This window comes from Zootoca vivipara, chromosome 12, assembly GCF_963506605.1.
Source record: "Zootoca vivipara chromosome 12, rZooViv1.1, whole genome shotgun sequence".
Classification (NCBI taxonomy): domain Eukaryota; kingdom Metazoa; phylum Chordata; class Lepidosauria; order Squamata; family Lacertidae; genus Zootoca; species Zootoca vivipara.
Window position 1 is genome coordinate 57,599,479 of NC_083287.1, and position 23,695 is coordinate 57,623,173.

The 23,695-nt window shown below is 48.6% G+C and overlaps 1 protein-coding gene across 1 annotated transcript in view; it reads right to left on the minus strand.

The window, feature by feature from the left end:
• The window catches only part of LOC118092051 (SCO-spondin-like), a 187,176-nt gene extending 165,102 nt beyond the window's left edge, over positions 1-22,074 (minus strand). The window contains exons 1-14 of the mRNA XM_060281073.1: positions 21,797-22,074; positions 21,240-21,322; positions 20,531-20,701; positions 17,942-18,366; positions 15,713-15,815; positions 13,755-13,913; positions 11,085-11,167; positions 10,505-10,633; positions 10,243-10,390; positions 6,951-7,194; positions 3,881-4,019; positions 3,048-3,174; positions 1,750-1,922; positions 387-608 (exon numbers count right to left, since the gene is read on the minus strand). Of these exons, the coding sequence (XP_060137056.1) occupies positions 387-608; positions 1,750-1,922; positions 3,048-3,174; positions 3,881-4,019; positions 6,951-7,194; positions 10,243-10,390; positions 10,505-10,633; positions 11,085-11,167; positions 13,755-13,913; positions 15,713-15,815; positions 17,942-18,366; positions 20,531-20,701; positions 21,240-21,322; positions 21,797-22,074 (2,484 nt within the window). The remainder of the gene's footprint in view (positions 1-386; positions 609-1,749; positions 1,923-3,047; positions 3,175-3,880; positions 4,020-6,950; positions 7,195-10,242; positions 10,391-10,504; positions 10,634-11,084; positions 11,168-13,754; positions 13,914-15,712; positions 15,816-17,941; positions 18,367-20,530; positions 20,702-21,239; positions 21,323-21,796) is intronic.
• Positions 22,075-23,695: the final 1,621 nt, after the last annotated feature.

Here is a 23,695-nt window from a genome sequence, read left to right on the forward strand (position 1 = left end):
AGCGCTACTTCCGGTCTGCTACTTCTGGTCCGATCCCTTATTTTTCAGGCAGGAACTTGGCAGGTATGATAATAATTGTAGCAATAATAACAATCACAACAACAATAATAATTTGTACCCCACCCATCTGACTGGGTTGCCACCCCCTTGCCTTTTAGGGCCACCCTAGGCCCTCCCACCCACCCCCCACAAAGGCTAGCACCAACCACTTTGGGAATCACAAAATAAGAGGATGAAGATGGATGGCAGATTTTTGAGATGGGGATGAGATCTCCATCAAGGGCATGGGTCCCGAGTCTTGCCCAGACAAATCTCCTGCTTTTGCCACGGTTTCAGGCCTACATCTCCTCCCTGCTAGCGAGCTTCATGCCCTCCTCCTCTCCTACCTGGAAGGGTGGGCTGTGGAGGACCTCGCAAGCCGCCTCTGCAAACTGCCTGCGCTGGGCGTACATGCTGCAGGGGTCGAAAGGGACCGTGCCGAAGGAGGGGCAGTCGTGCGAGATGCGGAACCTGTTGGCGAAAGCGGTGGCGCTGGACTCCACGTCTCCCTCCGGCGTGGTGAAATCGTCTTGCTGGTTCCAGTTGTAGGTGCCGCAAAGGCCTCGGACCTGGAAGGTGGAAGAATGGACGCACTGCTGAGCCAATGCCTTTTCCCATCCCTGGCTGGTTTGCCAGCGACGGTCTCTTTGGGATAGAGATGACTTAGCCACAGCCTCCACGCTCTGGGTAACTTCCAGATTGGATTGCTGCAATGCGCCCTGTATGGGGCCATAGCTGCCAAGTCTCCTGTTTTCCCCGGGAAATCCCCGTTTTTCCAGCTGTTCCTAGCTGAAAAAACAGATTTTTTTTGTTTTTTCCTGGTTTATTCTGGCACGGCGGCCATTTTGGAACTGGGCGGAGCATGCTCAGAAGCGACTTTTGATGCAGCTCTGCCCAGTTCCAAAATGGCTGCAGTGCGACCTCTGGCACGGCGGCCATTTTGGAACTGGGCAAAGCAGCATCAAAAGTCACTTCTGAGCATGCTCCGCCCAGTTCCAAAATGGCGGCAGCGCTACTTCCGGTCTGCTATTTCTGGCCCGGTCCCTTATTTCTCTGACAGCAACTTGGCAGGTATGTATGGGGCTGTCCTTGAAGACAACCCGGAAGCTCCACTTGGACCCAAACGCAGCAGCCAAATGAGTGGCTGTGTGTGTGTGTGTGTGTGTGTGTGTGTGTGACTCAGTCCCCAAATACCTGAAAGACCGTCTCCTGCCCTACAGACCCTGCCGGGTGCTGAGATTGGAGGAAGGGCCCCTCTTGCTAGTTCCACTGCCCTCGGAAGCTCAGGGGTAGGGGTGGCCCAATGGGACAGGACCTTCTCCGTGTTGGCTCCTAAGTTGTGGAATTCCCTCCGCTGGCAACTTCATTGTACAGCTTCTGGAGGGTGCTGGAGAAGCACCTCTTGTTCCTGGCTTCTGACACTTGAGGAGGCTGTTTTTTAGGACCCACCTTATTTTTATGATGGTTTTAAATTGCTTTTTAGTAATACCTTTAACCTTGTAAGCCGCCCTGGGACCTTAGGGTGAAGGACAAGTAATCAATCAATCAATCAATTAATGTCCCTGGGGATCTGGAAACTCAAGGGCACACCAGCTGCTTCACACACCCTATGGGTCTGGTTCTAAATCTAAACAGTGGCCCACTGTGCATCTCAGAGCCACAAGCGAGATGTTCCTGTGAAGAAACTTATTATCATCATCCCAGGTTCACCTTGCTGGCAAAGCTGGGCTGGAGGGTGATGTAGACTGCCGGAAACTCCAGGCCCCACAGCAAGTGAGCCCCAAAGGTCTGGAGAAGCAGGAAGGAGGAGGAGGCAAGGCGCACCGTCAGGTCCGTGCTGGCAAAAGGAAGGGAGACTTCTTGGCCGTTCACTGACAGCTCCCCTGGGAAGCAAAGGAGAAAGGTGAGAGGGAGGGATGAAAAGGGGGTTTGGGAGGACCAGAGCACCTGAAACCTTGCAAAGTCAGCTCATGGTGAGAAAGAAGATGTTTTGCACAGAGAAGGTTCCTGGTTCAATCCTTGGCATCATCTCCAGTTGCAAAGGGGATCTCAAGTCTGAAGTCCTGGCTGGGATTCCCAGGCCTCTCGCTGCCCGGGATTCCTGGAGAGCTGCTGCCAGCCTGAGCTGGATTGACCAATGATCTGTCTCAGGAGGAGGCAGCCTTGTGGGTTCCTACGATGATTTATCACACCGCAGGAGATGATGATGATGATGATGATGCGTCTTCCAAACCACCTTCAGTTTGCCGAAGGAAGCCATTGCCACTCTCGGACTCGTTTTCCCGAAGCTCTGAACTCTTGCACCCTGGGAATGTGGTAGCACGTTTGTGCCAGGATGGGGGGCTGCGAGGAACCTGTCTGGCTTCACATGAGCAACACCTGTGCTATTCCATGCTGACGTGCCTCATATGTGCACAAAACGCCCAGCCTGAGCCGGGTGAATGCATTTGACTGGATAGAATGGGAACTCTGTAGACCTCCAGATGTTGTGGGACTCCAACTTCCATCAGCCCTGGCAAGCAACAATCTGGAGCATAATCTGGAGAGCCTCTCAGGTTAGCCTCCTGCCCACTCATCCCCTATGGCAGGGGTCCCCAAACTACGGCCCGCGGGCCAGATGCGGCCCAATTGGCCTCCCAATCTGGCCCGCGGCGAATCCCGCACGCGACGAAACAGCGCGCAGCACGGCGGCATGCTTCCAGATCGGAAAAAAGCGCCGAAAATCGTTTGTGTGCATGCGTATGGGCCTCTCCCGACCCAGAAGAGGTCATTTCCGGTGCACTTCCGGGTTGGGGGGAGGCCCATACGGATGTGCACAAACGATTTTCGGCGATTTTTCCGACCTGGAAGCGCGCCACCGCGCCAGTAAATGTGTGTGCACATGCGCACGGGCGCGCACTGCCCCGCCCTCTGGCCTGCTGCGCACGCACTCCCCTGCCCTCCGGCCCAAAGCCAGGTAAGTCTGGGGACCCCTGCCCTATGGCGTTGATGTCCACTCCCTCTCTCACCTGTGAAGGACAGGCGGGCAGAGACCTTCTGCACAGTGACGGTGACAGAGTGGAGGCAGCTGCTGGCCCCTCGGCTCCCACATGCCACGTTCTCTGAGGAAATGTGGAGCTTCCCATCCACATAATCCTGTAAGGCGGAGTGAGATCAATGAGGTGACAGAAGCAAGGTTTTTATATACAGAAAGATGGAAAAATACAACCCTACCTACTATGGAGGAACGATTAATATAATTATTGGACTTGGCTGAGATGGCAAAGTTGACGTGTTTAATCAGAGAAAAATAACCATTGGCATTTATTAAGGACTGGAAACTTCTCGTGGAGTTTTGGTGTGAAAGAGAAAATGAACTTGTAGACTGGAAGGCTCAGAAATCAGGAAGATCAACATTTTAATAAGGAATGGGGAACGTTTATACCGTAGTTTACCTTCGAGACCACTGTAAACAGTTAAAATCGTTAGCAGGATTTTAATAACACTTGTAACGTAACAAGAACTATGGATATAATGGATATTTTTAAAAAATGGATTATTATAAGATGCAGCAGGAAAGGATTATTAATGGAACCCAAGGAGGGGGCGTGGAAAGTCCAAAGATTCAGAGAAATATTTCTTTCTTTCTTTTTTTATTATGATTTGCGATATGAGTGTAAATTTCATTTTGTAAAATCAAATAATTTTTTCATATAAAAAAAAGGAAAATGAACTTGTAATACCTGGTTTTTGTAAATATTTCTTGAAATTAAACAAATAATGAGGTTTTCCACCAAAGTGACTGAAACCCAGCTGGAACCACACTGCCCCCACCTCCTGCCTCCCCACCTGGACCCCTTACCTGCACTAGGATATACTGGCATGTGCCATGGAAGGAGAAGCGCTTGCGGTCAAACGTCAGGTAGTGGGGGTCACCAGTGATGGAACATTCCCCGGAGCATTGGTCCCGGGAGCAGTGCCAGCGCCCCCCTTGGCACGTGCTGTGGGGAGAAGGGAATGGGAGTCCAGGTCAGGGTTGTGGAGCAATAGCCAAAGAGTTTGGCTGTGAGTTTGAGGGGGTCAGTCTAGATTATGCCCTGGGTGTCCCTGGGCATAGCTGCCAAGTCTCCCATATTCCCTGGGAAATCCCTGTTTTTCCAGCTGTTCCTGGCTGAAAAAACGGATTTTTTTGTTTTTCCCCGGTTTATTCTGGCACGGCGGCCATTTTGGAACTGGGCGGAGCATGCTCAGAAGTGACTTTTGATGCTGCTCTGCCCAGTTCCAAAATGGCTGCAGTGCGACTTCTGGCGTGGCAGCCATTTTGGAACTGGGCAAAGCAAACATCAAAAGTCACTTCTGAGCATGATCCGCCCAGTTCCAAAATGGTGGCAGCGCTACTTCCGGTCTGCTACTTTCAGCCCGGTCCCTTATTTCTCCGACAGCAACTTGGCAGGTATGGTGTCCCTTCCAATTCTGGGGGTCCTGTGCTCAAGGAGGGTTGGAATCTAGCAGAGGAGCCTGCTTAACTTATCAGTTTATTGTAAGATAAGGACCTTAGCTGGACAGTTAAGTACCATCCTTAGCATCCCCCCCCCCAAATGGCTTGCAGCACAAACTGCGACTAAGCGATGATAGTCCCTTGGCTTTCCTTTCCTCCATCCCTCTCACCTAGCTAGGTAGGAGAAAAGCAGCCAGAGAGGGGTTTGAGGGCTGAGCTGGAAGTAGGCTGGACCTGCTTGCTCTGCGCTGGATCCGAAGCTGTGACTAACAGAGAAGCAAGATCTGTTGGGGGGCTAATGCCATGAGCCCCTCCATCCTATGCTCAGGTTGCATAGAGTGGTACCTTGGCTCTCAAACGACTTGGTTGCCAAATGCTGAAAACCCGGAAGTCAGTGTTCCGGTTTCCGAACGCTTTCCGGAAGCCGAACGTCCGAAGCAGCTGTTGGCTATTGTTTCCGGGGCGCCTGCGCACCTATCAGAAGCTGCGCCTTGGTTTTCAAACATTTCGGAAGTCAAACAGACTTCCGGAATGGATTAAGTTTGGCCCTTTTGTTTTGCTATTTATTTTGCGTTTTTGTTTCTGAGGCTTTTTTGGTTCGTTTGTTTTTGTGACTGTGTGGAACCCAGTTCAGCTACTGATTGATTGATTGATTGATTGATTGATTGTGTGAGTGTGGAAATGGATAAAAGCCCCCCATCAAACAATGACTATCAGTGCAGGTAAGAGAAAAAAAATATTTTTCATTTTTATCATCTAATTATTGCTTTCATTTTATGGATCAATGGTCTCGTTAGATAGTAAAATTCATGTGAAATTGCTGTTTTAGAGGTTGTTTTTAAAAGTATGGAACAGACTTTTGTGTTGCTTTCTATGAGAAAGTTTGAGAACCAAGGTACCTCTGTATATGAGGAAATTAAAGCATGCATCCTAAGACAGTAATAATAATAATTAATAATAATAATAATTTTAATAATAATAATAATTTATTATTTATACCCCGCCCTTCTGGCTGGGTGGCTTCCATCAGAATATTAAAAACAGAATAAAACTTTAAACATTAAAAACTTCCCTAAACAGGGCTGCCTTCAGATGTCAGCACAGTCTCTGCTGACCTTATTTCCAAGGAAACCGAACCCTGAGGAAGCGCTGTAACCCCTGACTTCTCTCCCTTCCAACTTTACAGTTCTAAGATTCTATGAACTCCTGAAGCCAAGAATGCCGGCGACCCTTGGGCTAAAGATCATAGAATCATAGAGTTGGAAAAGACCACAAGGGCCATCCAGTCCAACCCCCTGCCGAGCAGGAAACACCATCAAAGCATTCTTGAAATATGCCTGTCAAGCCTCCGCTTAAAGACCTCCAAAGAAGGAGACTCCACCACACTCCTTGGTAGCAAATTCCACTGCCAAACAGCTCTTACTGTCAGGAAGTTCTTCCTAATGTTTAGGTGGAAGATTCTTTCTTGTAGTTTGAATCCGTTGCTCCGTGTCCGCTTCTCTGGAGCAGCAGAAAACAATCTTTCTCCCTCCTCTATATGACATCCTTTTATATACAGTATTTGAACATGCCTATCATATCACCCCTTAACCTTCTCTTCTCCAGGCTAAACATACCCAGCTCCCTAAGCTGTTCCTCATAAGGCATCGTTTCCAGGCCTTTGACCATTTTCGTTGCCCTCTTCTGGACACATTCCAGCTTGTCACGTTCGTTGCCCTCTTCTTTTCACGTTCCAGATCCTGCTGTGGTCAGCAAGACCCATTGGACCATGTCCCCAACCCACCCCCAGCTATCCTGAGAAATAACCTTTTGTGGGTTCGGAAGGGCAGAGACTCACTGTTATCTACTGAGCTGAATCCTAGACCAGTAGGATCCAGAATGCAGCAGCCTGATTGGTCCACAGGAGCCACCCAATCCAGCTCCAGATGGAAGTGAATCAGCAACCTGATTGGCCTGCAGGAGCAGCCAATCAGGCTGCTGGCAGAAGTGAACCGGCAACCTGATTAGCCTACAGGTGCAGCTCTGAAGTAGCCAATCACTCAAGGCCCATTGTGTAAATAATGTACAGTGGTGCCTCGCCAGATGAATTTAATTCGTTCCGCGGGTCAATTCGTTTTGCGAAAAATTCGTCTTGCGAATCGCGGTTTCCCATAGGAATGCGTTGAAATTTCTTTTTTTGCCCATAGGAACGCATTAATTAAATTTCAACGCATTCCTATGGGAAACTGCGATTCGCAAGACGAATTTTTCGCAAAATGAATTCGTCTTGCGAAAAATTCGTCGTGCAGGGCATTCACCTTGCGAGGTACCACTGTATATAAGCAGATGTTCTGGGGGGGGAAGAGCCATTCTTCTCTTCTTCGTTTTCTGTTGCTACTACAAGCCGAATAAAGAGCATGAAATTCACTCTCGACTCCGAGCATATTTCACTCACCAACGGTTGCAGCGCTGCTGGAGGACATCTCCCGGGGCGAACTTCTGGCGCCGGTGGAAACAGGGGCACTGGCTCTCCGGGACGCAGGCGCCCGCTTCCAAGTAGAGGCCGGCCGGGCACTCGCAGCCGCTCACACACTCGTCCCGGCAGTGCCCTTCCTCGGCTGTTGCGCCCACCGCAGCACAGCTGGCTGGGCACGAAGAGACACAGTCGGAGTAGTGCTTTCCTTGCCCGCACGACTTTTCTGTCCGGAGGGAAGAAGAGGGGCAGCTTCAAGGGGGAGGCTCCCGGATGTCTAGGGAGAACTGAGGGGGACACAGCAGTCTTCGGGGGGGGTGAGAGAAGCTCCTGGCCCCCTCTTTTCCTAGGCAAACTGGCCTCCTCTTATCACAGCCATCAACATAATCATCGCCCCATTAAACAGGTTTATGGAATACATAGAGGCAGTGTGGTCTAGGCAGGGCCAGATTTATGTTTGATGCGGCCCTCAGCTACTGAAGGTCATGGGGCCCTTTAGATGTCCAGCTGTCCTTTGTCAACAACAAATTGTCACTGTTTTTGCGTTGAATAGATGCTACATGGTAATTTATAAACCTAATAGGTATCTCAAGCCATTTGCCCATGTTGCCATGCAACCAGTCCATGCAGAATGTAGGCACCCTATATATAGAAATGAGCAAACCTGTGATATTTGAGGGAGCAGGCGAGCAGGCGGGGCCCATGACTTACATCAGGCACCCCCAAACTGCGGTCCTCCAGATGTTTTGACCTATAACTCCCATGATCTCTAGCTAACAGGACCAGTTGTCGGGGAAGATGGGAATTGTAGTCCAAAACATCTGGAGGGTCGAAGTTTGGGGATGCCTGACTTACATCATAGGAGCCTGCACAACACAAAACACTGTTGCTGCATGTAGGTTTTTTTTTTATCTTATATTTTGGAAATGTACATCCAGTTTTTTCCCTTTAATCTTTTTTTTTTTGAGGCCCCCAAGAGAGTGGGGCCCTAAGCTATAGCTTGTTTAGCTTATACGTAAATCCGGCCACTGGGTGTAGGGGTTAAAGCAGGAACCACCAAACGCGGCCCTCCAGATGTTTTTGGACTACAACTCCCATCATCCCTAGCTAACAGAACCAGTGGTCAGGGATGATGGGAACTGTAGTCCCAAAACATCTGGAGGGCTGAGTTTGGGGGTGCCCGGGTTAAAGCATCCGACTAGGACCTGGGACAGTCCAGTCTTCGAATGCACAGAGAATGGGAAACGAGCAAGACGAACTGGAGCTTTTAGTACAGGATGGCCAGTGCAACCTGGTTAGGCATTACTGAAACTTGGTGGGATGAGATTCAGGTCCGGAATGTAGGAATTGAGCAGCATTGTATGTAAAGGATGCGTACACTTGTGAAGAAATCCATGACCTGGAGCATGGAAAGCAGATGGAGAGGATAGGTGTAAAAATTGTAGGAGAGCAAAACAACAAGGACCTTACTGTGGGAGTCTGCTATAGACCACCAAGCCAGGCTGAAAACTTGGACGATGCCTTATTAGAGCACATTACCAAACATTCAAAAAGGAGAGATATAGTCATCATGGGAGACTTCAACTACCCCGATATCTGCTGGGACTCAAACTCTGCCACAAGCGTAAGGTCTGACAAATTCCTCCCTTGCCTCGCTGGCAATTTCAATTCCCAGAAGGTGGAAGAACCAACAAGGGGATCATCTATCTTGGATCTGGTCCTCACCAATAGGGGGGAACTGATTGATGAAGTGGAAGTGCTCAGAATCTTGGGAGGAAGTGATCATATTCTCCTGGGTTTCAGGGTACAGAGGCTGAGTGTAGTCCGACACACACGCTGGACTTTAAGGCGGCCAATTTCGAAAAGCTGAAGGAGCTACTGGGTGTGATCCCATGGTCAGAAATATTCAGAGAAGGGAGAGCAAGATGGATGGAAGTTTTTAAAGGAGAAATATTGAAGGCCCAAATGCAGACAATACCAACAAGAAAAGAAAAGTGGGAGGCATTTAAGATGTGGCTGCGTAAGGAGCTCACGGATGAGCTGAGAGTTAAGAAGGGTATGAATGGAAGAAAGGGGAAATCACGAAGGAGGAGTATACACAAGTAGCCAACAGTTGCAGGGGGAAGTCAGGCTGGCTAAAGCTCAGAATAAGCTCAGGCTTGCAAGAGAGGGTAAAAATAATAATAAAAAGGTTTCTTTGACCATGTCCAAAGTAAAAGGAAGAACAAGCAAGTGGTAGGCGTGGAGAAGACGGGGAAATGCTATTGGGTGGCAGAGAAAAGGCGGAACCGCCATGTTGACTGGAAGGATAAGGGAACAAAAAGATCAAAAGACTTATAAGGATTGGAGTAAATTTCTGGATCATCTCAAAAGGCATTGTAAAATGGTAGAAACACTTACAGGAATGATGTAACATATACTACTGTATAAATAATGTACGTATAGAAGAAACGATCATATATGGAGATATTGTATGGAAGGGGAAAAGCGCATTAATTAGATTTGAACAAACAAAACCGAAACGAATGTACGGGGGAAGTCTAGTTCGGCAGAACAGATCTATTGGATTGCTTATTTTGTATTTTTAACTTGGGGATTTGGGATTATGGTTTATGTTTTACTTGTTTATGTCTAAGTTGATGTAAGAGAAAATAATAAAAATTATTGATAAAAAAAGAGAGAGAGAAAAGGCGGAACCGCTCAAAACCTTCTTTGCCTCTGTCTTCACCCAAAAGGAAAGAGATGCCCAGCCTGGTGATAACAGAACAGGCATCCCCAAACTTCAGCCCTCCAGATGTTTTTGGACTACAATTCCCATCTTCCCTGACCACTGATCCTGTTAGCTAGGGGTCATGGGAGTTGTAGGCCAAAACATCTGGAGGGCCGCAGTTTGGGGATGCCTGGAATAAACGATGGAAGGAGGGAGTTGCAGCCCAAGATAGGAAAAGTGGGAGTAAGGGAACAACTACCGGTAGCTACTTTAAATGATGAGCTGCCCCCGAGGGTACTAAAGGAGCTTGTGGATGTAATCTCAGAGCCTCTGTCTATGATCTTTGTGAATTCCTGGGATTTGTGGAAGCCACCTTGAGTTCAGGTCCGGGGAAACCGGAGGATAGAAATAAGAGGAGGAAGAAGAAGAAGAGGAAGGGGGAGGAGGAGAAGGTGGAAAATGAGCTGGAGTCACACAGCCATGGAGAAACACGCCTTCTGCTTTGAGAGGTTGATGCCCCCAAAGGCAGGGGCTTCCTGGGTGCCCTGCTCTGCCCCCGCTTACCACAGAATCCGGCCCGCCTCCAGCTGACGAAAACGCTCCTCTGGGCGCACTCGCGGGCGTAGCTGGCAAAGGTCTCGCAGATGGCACCAAGCCCGGCTCCGCCGCAGTGCAGGTACATGCAGGTGTCGTAGAAGCCTCTGGGGTCCACCTGCCCGGGGACAGAGCAAGATGCCGGACCTCAGTGAGGGTGTGGCATGAGCGGGCAAGAGGCTGGAAGTTAAAGGGAGGTCGGGGAAGGCGTGTGGCGTGGCAGAGCCCTCACCTCCGAGTGGCATTGACCGAAAGGGCCGGAAAGAAGCTTCCGGCAAATGGACTCTGCCTCCTGCTGCTTCCCTCGGCCTTCGGGTGTTTCACAGCTGTGAGCCTCCTCTGCGGCGTCTTCACAGGGGGTCTAGGGCAGGGGGAAGAGGGAGAACTCAGAGCAGCTGGGGGAGATGCTCAGTTCCTGCGTGGGGTGAGCGGGGGACCCTGTTGCAACAGTTAATAAAGATCAGGCTTACTAGCTGCTTTGCTTCTCAATATTCTCTAGTTGGCCTGTTATTTTCTCCTACCAATAGGGAACCCACTTAAGGACTCTATAGGGGCTCATGGGTCCCCCTAAGCGAAAAGGAGCAGTTTTTCTTAAAACAAGCTGCATGGAGAAATGCCCTGATTCAGTGCAAGGCAACATCCTATGTTCAAACCACGCAAACAAACCAATAATACTAATAATAATACTACTAATAATAATAATAATTTATTTATTTATTTATACCCCGCCCATCTGGCTGGGCTTCCCCAAGACAAATCCTCAGGGAGCAAGTCATTTGGAAGCGACTTCAGTCCACGCTCGCACCACCTACCAATCCTGCATCCGGGACGCGCCACGAATTGCCAAAGCTCGCCGCCGAGGCGGCCACATCACCTCCCACGCGTAGGAAGTCGTCTGTGGGTGCAAGGAGAAAAGGGAGCTGGGTACACGTGGGGAGGGTTCTGGCAGAGAAGGGTGCTGGAATAGCCTTCCCCTCTTGGCCACTAGGGGGCGGGCAAGGGGCCCCTCCTGAGAAAGATGGAGGGGGATGCTCAGACCCCCACCCCAAGGGAGGCGGAGGAGAAGGTGTGTCGGAAAGGTCAAGAGTTTCATTGTTATTCCAGTGGGATAACCAGCTTCATATAACCAACATGTTTAAGTCCAATGAAGGGGTTAAAATCATAAAGTAAGGTGTCCTGCCAGGCTTAGCTAAATCCACTTCCCCTCACCTAGGGAGGAAGTGGGTAATCAAGCCTTCGTTCACCCCCAGTCTACCTGAAAAGCTCAACATGTAAAGAGGTTCTGAGTTTATTGTTCCAGCTCAAACCGCATGGCTCTGATCAGCCACTCCTGATTTGCTGTTGTTGTTGTTTAGTCGTTTAGTCGTGTCCGACTCTTCGTGACCCCATGGACCATAGCACGCCAGGCACTCCTGTCTTCCACTGCCTCCCGCAGTTTGGTCAAACTCATGTTCGTAGCTTCGAGAACACTGTCCAACCATCTTGTCCTCTGTCGTCCCCTTCTCCTAGTGCCCTCCATCTTTCCCAACATCAGGGTCTTTTCCAAGGATTCTTCTCTTCTCATGAGGTGGCCAAAGTATTGGAGCCTCAGCTTCACGATCTGTCCTTCCAGGGAGCACTCAGGGCTGATTTCCTTAAGAATGGATAGGTTTCATCTTCTTGCAGTCCATGGGACTCTCAAGAGTCTCCTCCAGCACCATAATTCAAAAGCATCCATTCTTCGGCGATCAGCCTTCTTTATGGTCCAGCTCTCACTTCCATACATCACTACTGGGAAAACCATAGCTTTAACTATACGGACCTTTGTCGGCAAGGTGATGTCTCTGCTTTTTAAGATGCTGTCTAGGTTTGTCATTGCTTTTCTCCCAAGAAGCAGGCGTCTTTTAATTTCGTGACTGCTGTCACCATCTGCAGTGATCAAGGAGCCCAAGAAAGTAAAATCTCTCACTGCCTCCATTTCTTCCCCTTCTATTTGCCAGGAGGTGATGGGACCAGTGGCCATGATCTTGGTTTTTTTGATGTTGAGCTTCAGACCATATTTTGCGCTCTCCTCTTTCACCCTCATTAAAAGGTTCTTTAATTCCTCCTCGCTTTCTGCCATCAAGGTTGTGTCATCTGCATATCTGAGGTTGTTGATATTTCTTCCGGCAATCTTAATTCCTGCTTGGGATTCATCTAGTCCAGCCTTTCGCATGATGAATTCTGCATATAAGTTAAATAAGCAGGGAGACAATATACAACCTTGTCGTACTCCTTTCCCAATTTTGAACCAATCAGTTGTTCCATATCCAGTTCTAACTGTAGCTTCTTGTCCCACATAGAGATTTCTCAGGAGACAGATGAGGTGATCAGGCACTCCCATTTCTTTAAGAACTTGCCATAGTTTGCTGTGGTCGACACAGTCAAAGGCTTTTGCATAGTCAATGAAGCAGAAGTAGACGTTTTTCTGGAACTCTCTAGCTTTCTCCATAATCCAGCGCATGTTTGCTATTTGGTCTCTGGTTCCTCTGCCCTTTCGAAATCCAGCTTGCACTTCTGGGAGTTCTCGGTCCACATACTGCCTAAGCCTGCCTTGTAGAATTTTGAGCCTGATTTGCTATATACCAATAATTTAGGCGCTTTCGCCACTAAGCAACTAAGCCAAGTTTTACTGCCTGTGCATTTTTTCTGACTGATGTAGGGGAAAGCACATGAACTTGACCTTTGAAGAGTTCGTAAGTAAACCAATTTTTGACTTTTCCTATGCTGGGATAAGAGGGAAATTTTGGAACTCACAGGGGCATCTTTTAAAGGTCTAGCAGCCTATACTTCCATGCTTTGCTTTGCTGCATATTTTGTGGTTTTAAATCTCTGCTGGGGTTCTCTCACCAAATTTGGATCTTGGCATCCAGGAGTTCTCCTTTTATACTTATATTTTTCCTTGCACCAACAATTGTAAGGGGTTGGACTAGATGAGCTTGGTTGTCCCTTCCAATCCTGCAGTTCTGTGATTCTAGGTGGCTCCAGCCATAGGGTCTGCCCTTGTGTGCCCAGGGGCATCTGCAGGGATTGGAGTAGCAAGGGAGGAAGCAAGGGGGCAGTTACACCCCCCCCCATCAAAGGATGAACCATAATCTCCAGATCCTCAGCTTTGATTTTTTAAAAATGTTCCTTGCATTCGTAGAACCTGAGAAATGAGTCGAAAGGTAGAGGGGCTCTTCTCATTTGCTTTGTGGGCAACCAGCCTGCCCCCCCCCCGCTTTTTCAGTGGTTTACTTCCCCTGCCCCCCCCCAAACAAAGGTTTTGCAGACTGCCTTCTAATGAATTCCACTCCCCCACCCACAATACAAAACTCAGAGGGTGGCTGAATTGGTCCAATGCCGGCGAGCGTTTTGGACCTTTGAGGGAGAGCAACATGGTGTCAGAAGTGAGAACTCTCCGTTCCGTTTCCCCTCCATGGATAGGGAAAAAGGTGCGGGTGGTGGCCCCCTGCGGTCTTTACCTGCAGGGTCGTCGTTGTAGACCCCACACAGCCCTCGGGTGGCTCCTTTCAGGTCCGCCCCGATGGTGACGTAGACGGTGTCGCGCCCATCAAACTTGACCCGCACCCCCAGGCCGCTTTCCACGAAGAGGAAGTCTCCCAGCCACCAAACACTGATCCCTGGGATAAAGCAGGAAAGGACTTGGTATTGGTGCTGCAGCACAAGCTAAACTGTGGACTTTACACTCTCTCACACAGACACACATTGCTTGGATGAGAGACGCCTTGAAATTCTGCCCGGATGCATTTATTCCTCGCCTTCCTATCCCCTCCCTTGATACCCTGGTTCTCTCCCTTCCCCATGTTTTCCTAACGACGGCCCTGCAAGGTAGCACAGGGTCAAGGCAGACGGCGACAGAGACCAAGCAAATGACCCAAGACAACTCCAGGAGCTTCACGGCTGAGTGGGGATTTCACCCTGCCACTCCCCACCCTCAATCCTAGCCCAGCGCTCTAACCACTGCACCACGCTGCCATGCCGAGATTCAGCAATGAAGTCCGGAATTCAAATGCAGCCTTCGGGTTGGCTTGCCATCCTGCCTCCTCCCACAAATTTAACTCTGAAGGGGGAAACGTTAACCCGTTTCAGATCAAGTGTCGCACCTTGAAGCACTTTGAGCCCCCAAGCCTATTTTGCCTGCTCTGTAGGGGGCTGGGGTTCCTCGGGTGGGGCTGCCATGTGCCCCCACCCCCCACCCCAATTTGCCAGGGATCTCTTCCCTAAGGACATAAGAAGAGACTTGTTGCTGGATCAGGCCCATCTGGTCCAGCAGCCGGTTCTCACAGTGGCCAAACAGACGTCTCAGTGGGGTGATCCTCTCTCCGGGAGACACACCAGGACAAAAAAGGCTTCACCTTTTTGCAGTCACGGCAGCAAGAGTCTTAATAGCAAAATATTGGAAGAACGAACTAATGCCAAAAAACGAGGAATGGCAATTAAAATTATGCGAGTATTTAGAACTCGCTAAAATGACAGTGTTAATAAGAAAGCAATCGATGGATAAGGTTAAGAGTGGGAATTACTTGAATAAACATGGTTCCAACCATAGCTGCCAAGTCTCCCGTTTTCCCCGGGAAACCCCCGTTTTTCCGGCTGTCCCCAGCCGAAAAAACGGTTTTTTTTGTTTTTCCCCGGTTTATTCTAGCGCAACGGCCATTTTGGAACTGGGCGGAGCATGCTCAGAAGCGACTTTTGATGCTGCTCTGCCCAGTTCCAAAATGGCTGCAGCGTGACTTCTGGTGCGGCAGCCATTTTGGAACTGGGCACAGCAGCATCAAAAGTCACTTCTGAGCATGCTCCGCCCAGTTCCAAAATGGCCGCCGCGCTACTTCCGGTATGCTACTTCCAGTCCGGTCCCTTATTTTTCAGAGAGGAACTTGGCAGGTATGGGTTCCAACAACAAGGCTTGGTTGTGTTTAGACGAATTTTGCAGGGAGAGGTATCCCAAGATGGAGACAAACAAATGCAGATCAAAGACAGAAATGGCTGGATTGAAACTGCAAAGAGTAGATGGACGTCAACAAACCAACAAATTAAAAAAGGGACTGAATCCAGGACAAGGGACTTTGTGGGTAGAATACCCTGGTACCGGTTTGAATTATCTAAATAGTGCTTTTTGTTTAATGGGTTGTTTTAGTTTTGTTAATTTTTCAGTTTTGCCGTTGTGCAACTTTCTCTTTCTTTTTCCTCTTCTCTCTCTCTCTCTTATTTTATAAAATGCACATTTATTTTAGATTCTTAACAATTCAATTATGTATACTGTAATAACTATTTAGAAATCTCTAACATACGTTTAGTTTGTTTTTTACTTTGTTTTTTGTATGTTATGTTATGTTTGTAATGTTTGTTTAATAAAATTTATTTATTTATTTGAAAAAAGGCTTCACCCATCTCCCCACCGTCCGCCCCGCTTCCTCACCTTTCTGCAAGCGGGGCTCCCCCTCGGGCACCGCAGCGCCGTTCACCGAGATGTGCCGTCCTTGAGCCACGACCATGTCGAGGCCAAACAGCATGCGAAGGTCCTAGCGGGGAAAGAGGGTCTCGTGAGGTTGGGGGGGCTCCCAAATCCTGCTCTGGCCAGAGTCCCAGGGCTGGCCCAAGGCATTCTGGGTGCCCTGTCCCCCCCCCCAAAGCCAAGCCAGGGGCGGGCGGCACTATTTTGAGGAGGGAAGAGAATTCCTCCAGTGCCTCTTCAGTGAAAAACAATCATCATGAGAACTTCCTGGTAGTAAGAGCTGTTCGGCAGTGGAATTTGCTACCAAGGAGTGGGGTGGAGTCTCCTTCTTTGGAGGTCTTTAGGCAGAGGCTTGACAGGCATATGTCAGGAATGCTTTGATGGTGTTTCCTGCTTGGCAGGGGGTTGGACTGGATGGCCCTTGTGGTCTCTTCCAACTCTAGGATTCTATGATTTTATAATTTTATTATTTATACCCCATCCATCTGGCGGGGTATGCAATAAATATTATTTATTGACAATAAATATTTGCAGACAATAAATAATATTAAATTATATCTTCCTGCCCTTTCATGACACCTGAACTCAGTTGCCTGAGGTGGCCTCTTCACTCAACCTAACATTATTATTATTATTATTATTATTATTATTATTATTAATAGTCCCTTGCCTTTTTCCCTGGCAGGGACTCAAGGCAGCTCACAGATAAAAATACCAGTAAGAACAACTAAAAACATGAGGGGGGCGGGGAGTGGAAACAATCATTAATAAAAAATTAAGCTCTTTTCTTTTTCTTCCTTCCTTTCCTTTTCTCTTTCCTTCCTTCTTTTTCCACCATTTTTATCTTGTTGTATCAAAAAATGCTGTAATAAAAATTACGCAAAAAATGTTAAGCATTCATAGAACTAAAGCTATAATCTGTTAAAAACATGCAGATGATTACAGTGGTACCTCGGTTTATGAACACAATTGGTCCCGGAAGTCTGTTCATAAACTGAAGCGTTCATAAACTGAAGCAAACCTTCCCATTGAAAGTAATGGAAAGTGAATTAATCCGTTCCAGACGGGTCCGCGGAGTACTCAACCTGAAGCGTACTTAACCCGAAGCATGGGTGTAATTGGTTCCGGAAGTCCGTTCATAAACTGAAGCGAACTTTCCCATTGAAAGTAATGGAAAGTGAATTAATCCGTTCCAGATGGGTCCGCGGCGTTCGTAAACCGAAAATTCGTAAACTGAGGTGTTCGTAAACCGGGGTTCCACTGTACTATGGAAACAGCGCAGTCGGGCTGGCCGTTCTTGTTTGAGGCAGGGCTGGCAAAGTATCTGTGCACTTCTTACTCTGAGGCAAAGGAAGAAACTCTGCACATGCTCTGAGGCAGCCCCTCTGTCTGCATTATGGCTGCCAGAAACTAGTTCTTCTGGGCAGCGGAGGCTTGTCTGCTGTGGGTCAGGGGGTCACTGCCCCACCAACCTCACTTCGCCCTCAGCCAGGCCCCACCTGTCCGCTTGCCACCTTATTTGCCTCCAGCCCTGCCTGGCAGTTTCTTTAACCTCCGTCGTCTCAGGGTTACCCTTGTACATGGGTAGGCAACCTAAGGTCCGGGGGCCAGATCCGGCCCAATCGCCTTCTAAATCCGGCCCGCGGACGGTCCGGGAATCAGCGTGTTTTTACATGAGTAGAATGTGTTTATTTAAAATGCACCTCTGGGTTATTTGTGGGGCATAGGAATTCGTTCATTTTTTTCTTCAAAATATAGTCATGGAATCATCGAGTTGGAAGGGACACAAGGGTCATCTAGTCCAACCCCCTGCAATTTAGGAATCTCAGCTTAAGCAGGAATAGCCATTCAGGCTCTGTTTATAAGCCTCTAATCCATGGGTAGGCAAACTAAGGCCCGGGGGCTGGATCCAGCCCAATCGCTTTCTAAATCTGACCTGCGGACGGTCCGGGAATCAGCGTGTTTTTACATGAGTAGAATGTGTTTATTTAAAATGCACCTCTGGGTTATTTGTGGGGCATAGGAATTCGTTCATTTTATTCTTCAAAATATAGTCCGGCCCCCCACAAGGTCAGAGGGACAGTGGACCGGCCCCCTGCTGAAAAAGTTTGCTGACCCCTTCCCTTGTAGAATCCAGCAGTTGACTTATGCTCTGGCGCCACCTACTGCCGACCTCCCTGCCTTCCGCCCTACCAGCAGCTGCAACCAGCAACCAGCCCCCCACCACTGGTTCTGGGTGCGAAATCCGGACGTCCTCCTTGCCATCCTTCCTGCAGAAAGGACGTGTTTGGGACAGGGGCAGAGATCCAGGGCCTGCCCACCTCTGGCCCTGCCTAGCATGTGGGGGCCGATGTCCCTCACCTTACGGCAGCGGCCGGGTTTGCAGCCCTCGCCGCCAACAGACAGGTAGATGGCCCAGGTGCCATCGGAGGCGGCCGCCAAGGTGTATGCGCAGCTGCCGTGGAAGCGGAAGTCTTTGCCGTCGAAGCTGCGGTAGTGGAAGCCGGCCCAGGTGGCGCAGGTGGCAAAGGGGTGGCGATGTCGGTGGTGCCGAGCCGAGCTGACCAGAAGCGCCGTGGGGGACGGTGGCCGGAGCAGGAAGGGCGAGGGGAAATCATCTGGGGAGAAAGAGGGATGTGAGCTGTCAGGGGGAAGAGGACGGGCTATTGATGGCTAGTTGCCAGGATGGCTGCGTTCTGCCTCCAGAGTCTGAAGACCAGTTGCCGGAGACGGCAGGAGGAGAGGGCTCTTGTGGCCCCCTACCCTATATATATAAAAAAACATTATTCAAAATAGTGGTTTGAACATCCCACTAAGGAAGTTAAAAGCACCATAAAATTCTTCTTCTTCATCATCGTCATCATCATCATCATCACCACCATTTATTTATACCCCGCCCATCTGGCTGGGTTTCTCCAGCCACTCTGGGCGGCTCCCAACAAAACGGTAACAATTAATTGCAGATTTATTCATAGAATCCTAGAGTTGGAAGAGACCACAAGGGCCATCCAGTCCAACCCCCTGCCAAGCAGGAAACACCATCAAAGCATTCTTGACAGATGGCTGTAAACCCTCTGCTTAAAGACCTTCAAAGAAGGAGACTCCACCACACTTCTTGGCAGCAAATTCCACTGTCGAACAGCTCTTACTGTCAGGAAGTTCTTCCTAATGTTTAGGTGGAATCTTCTTTCAAAGCTCAGTTAAAACTATTTAATCAATTCAATAAAACGGACGGGTGGTGATGCCACACTGTTCATTTCTTCGTCAGAGGGCAAACGGGCAAATTTAGCAGCGGATCAAATTCTCCCCCCCCCTCACTGTATTTATTGAATTTATATACTGTCCTGCCTTATACCTGGAGGTCTCAGGGCGGTTCATGTTAGGGCTTTAAACCTAAGACGCTGACAAAGTATTACGGTCACATGATTTAAGTTGTTAAGTTGTTAAGTTGTTAAGATGCTCAGCATATATAGAGCATTTGTTTTGTTTGCCTGTGGGGTGTGGAGCAGCCATGCCTGAAAGCTCTGGAGGTGTTTCTGTTATCTGTCTGCAATAAAACTGTCTTCAAAAGTTGGGCTTCCGTGGGTCGTTTCTGCTGCAAAGCTACAAGGCTTTTACCGCAACAAGAATCCAGCCGCTGTGCTTAATGCTCTGCAAAGAGAACTGTTTCTGGTCTGTGCAGCAGAAGCGTTTTACTGGACCAGTGCAGAAAAAAAACTCTTAGTTCACAGAACAAAATCAAAATACAAAACCACAAAATATATCATCAAAATTAAAAAACAACAACCCAATAACCCCCGCTTGTAGCAGGGGGGCTGAGAGGAGCAACTTAGGAAAGCAGCCTCAAGAGACAAAATATGACAGATTCCTCTTGCTCTCCCAGAATCATTACAAAATGTCCCCTTCGTGCTTCCCTGGGTGAAAAAAAGGGGTCAGACTCCCAAATTAATCTTATACCCTGGCACATGGGCATACCGGTAGCTGGGAGGGCAAGGGTGCGGCTGCCCGTGTGCCATCAAGTTAAAAAACAAAACAAAAAACTTTACTGACCAATTGTGTCACAATTATGTTTCCTACTAGCAAAAACATAAGGGTGAAGGAAATTTAAAGCACAGCCTATTTATTGATAGCTACTTACCAAAGATGCACAAAACTTCACCTATATGCACAAATAATTGTTTTTTTAAAAATCAATAGTTGTTACCAATAACTGCCTGTCTTGTGATGACTCGGAATCGGAAATACAAATCTACTACTACTACTAATAATAATAATAATAATATTTTATTACTTATACCCCTCCCACCCGACTGGGTTTCCCCAGCCACTCTGGGCGGCTTCCAACAAGAGATTAAAAATACATTAAAACATCAGTCATTAAAAACTTCCCTAAACAGGGAATGTGACCAAAGGAAGAATCTTTGAAGGCGATAAGAGACAAAAAAATAAAAAATGAAGCAAGGGAAATGGCTTCACTCAAGGCTCTGTCCTGCTCAGTCATGATCAATGAACATTATTGGATGTTTCATAGAGTCCTAGAATTGGAAGGGAACCCAAGGGTCATCTAGTCCAACCCCCTTTGCAATACAGGAATCCGTCGCCCAGTGTGGAGCTTGAACCTGTGACCCTGAGATTACGAGTCTTATGCTTAACGGACGGAGCTGCCACCCATTCACCTCTTAGCCCCCCCCCCCGATAATTCCACTGCCCACTCTGGGCTCCAGTGCTGTAGTCCAGTGGGCACCTGGTTGGCAAAGGAGGAGGAGACCTGAGGGTGCTCACCTTTCAGAGGCAGGTGGGAGCAGCTGAAGCAGAGCTGGGAGGAGGCATTCTGCCAGCTGTGCCCCCACGGGCGTTGGCAACACTCCTCCATGCCAAGCAGAGAGACGTTCTGCAGTCCAGGCAGGTCTTGGCATTGCCAGGTGGAGAAGCAGCGGCCCAGGGAGGCCTTTCCTGGAACAGCAGGAAAGAAAGAGATGAGAAAGGGAGAAAGAGAAACCGATACCCTCCAATATTTCTCCAGTGAAAACAGGGACGTCCCGTTCCATAAGAATAATTTTACCATTTATACCCCATACATCTTACTGGGTCGTGCCAGTCACTCTGGGCAGCTTCCAGCATATATAAAAACATAATAAAACATTTGTTGTTGTTGTTTAGTCGTTTAGTTGTGTCCAGTGGAAGTGGAAGACAGGAGTGCCTGGCATGCTCTGGTCCATGGGGTCCATGGGGACCATGCTCTGGTCCATGGGGTCACGAAGAGTCGGACACAACTAAACGACTAAACAACAACCAGCATACACACACATTTACCTATGAGGTTGCCTTACCTGTTCCCGCTCAACTGCTTCAGTTGGTGAAATTGGCCCTGTTCTAGGTGCAAGGAAAGCTGCTTGATCACAAGAGATTTCAAGGAGCCGTGGAAAGGGGGGCTCTGGAGAATGGGCACCCACCCACCTGCCTCTGGGGCCCATCTCTGTGGCAGCCTTACCCTCCGAGCAATGGGGCCCGCTCCAGCCCTCACAGCAAGCGCGCACCGTGCGGTTCCAAAGTATGGGTCTCGTGTCCTCCGGTCTGCAAGAACAGAACGGCAAAAGAAGACCTGCCACTTTGAGTGGGGTCCTCCTGGCATCAAATTTGCCACCTCTCCCCTACACACCCTCCAACATTTCTCCAACGGAAATAGGGATGTCCCATTCCACAATGATAACTTTACTATTTATACCCCACCCATCTTACTGGGTTGCCCCAGCCACTCTGGGCAGCTTCCGACAAATATGAAAACATAATAAAACATTCAACATTCCCTTCAGAGGGCTCAGGGATTGGATCAACATTTCTCCAATGAAAATAGGGACGTCCTAAGGAAAAGCGGAACATTCTGGGATCAAATCAGAAACCAGGACGGCTTCCCTAAATCAGGGGCGTTCCTGGAAAATAGTGGCATTTGGAGGGTCTGCCCTGATTCTCCCGCCCTCTTCTAGCCCATGTATGGGGCGGGGGTCCTCCCCTTCTCCCTGCCCACCCACCCCCAGCCGCCCTACTCACTTATAGATGTAGCACATGCTGGTGGCGCCAGCCTGGCCTTCTGCCCTGCCGTAAGCCTGGCGCATGCGGTCCTGGTCAAGGTGCCAGCCTGCCATGTTGTACTGGTAGACATCGGAGCAGGGCACCAGCTCCTCCCGCCGGGGGCTGACCACTTCCTCCTCCATCACCTGCACCATCCTCTCGCACCAGCGCCTGCGGGGGGGGGGGGTGAGGCCCTTGAGGGACCAGCAGATGGGTGCCAGCTGGGCACCCCTGGCCTTCCTGTCCAGAATCTCCATGCCAGCCTTCACCTTCTGCTCTGGGGCAGTGCCAGAGTTAAGTACAGTGGAACCTCGGTTTATGAACACCTTGGTTTACGAATTTTCAGTTTATGAACCCCGCAGACCCATCTGGAACAGATTAATCAACTTTCCATTACTTTCAATGGGAAAATTCACTTCAGTTTATGAGCAGACTTCCGGAACCAATTGTGTTCATAAACCGAGGTACCACTGTATAAGCTGAACAAGCTCTAGCTTAGGGCCCCACTCTCTTGGGGGGGGGGGCAAAAAAATTAAAGGGAAAAAACCTGGATGTACATTTTCAAAATATAAGATAAAAAACAAATAAAACAAAACCTACATACAGCAACAGTGTTTGTGTGTTGTGTAGGCTCCTAGGATGTAAGTCATGGGCCCCGCCTGCTAGCCTGCTCAATCAAATATCACTGGTTTGCTCATTTCTATATATAGGGTGCCTACATTCTGCTATTTATAATTATTAGTAGTTTGCATCATATATTTTCACCCATTATTATTTCATCTTATAGCAAGTTTCTAGATACTAGATTATGAGTCTTTATAAATGGTGTTTCTAAAGGAACTTTTGTTATTGCCAAATGCCAATGTGTTTGCATTAAGTTTGTTATGAATAAAAACTCATTTTAAGTTAGAGCTTCATAATTATTATACAGGTAAAGGTAAAGGGACCCCTGACCATTAGGTCCAGTCGTGACCGACTCTGGGGTTGCGCGCTCATCTCGCATTATTGGCCGAGGGAGCCGGCGTATAGCTTCCAGGTCATGTGGCCAGCATGACAAAGCCGCTTCTGGCAAACCAGAGCAGCACATGGAAACGCCGTTTACCTATTTATCTACTTGCACTTTGAGGTGCTTTCGAACTGCTAGGTTGGCAGGAGCAGGGACTGAACAACAGGAGCTCACCCCGTCGCGGGGATTCAAACCGCCGACCTTCTGATCAGCAAGCTCTAGGCTCAGTGGTTTAGACCACAGCGCCACCTGTGTCCCAGGTACTTCTTCTTAATTGTATTTCAGTTCAACAATGACTTTGATAAAATACGAGGTCCGTAAATGACCCTATAGTGTCTATTCAACACAAAAAACAGTGACCATTTGTTGCTGACAAAGGTCAGCTGGACATAGAAAGGACCCCACAACCTTCAGTAGCTGAGGGCCTCATCAAACCTCAATCCGGCCCTGAAGAAGTGGCATTGAGCATCTCAGGACGACTATTTCCTGCCTTCGCAGGAGCCAAAAAAAGCTCACTGGCTTCAATAGTATCTGAAGAAGTGTGCATGCACACGAAAGCTCATACCAAAATAAAAACTTAGTTGGTCTTTAAGGTGCTGCTGGAAGGATTTTTTTTATTTGGCTTCAATAGGTTTACTCTGGACCGCTTAGGCTACACCTGCACCGTTAATAAAGCACACTTTGAACAAGCATGCTGTTATAAGAAAAAAAACTGCTCCTTTTCCCTTATGGGGTATCCAGGAGCCCGTATATAGAGTCCTTAACTGGATTCCCTATCAGTAGGAGAAAATAACAGAGGCCAACCAAAGAATATTGAGAAGCAAAGCAGCTAGTAAGCCTGATCTTTCTTAAACTGTTGCAACAGGGTCCCC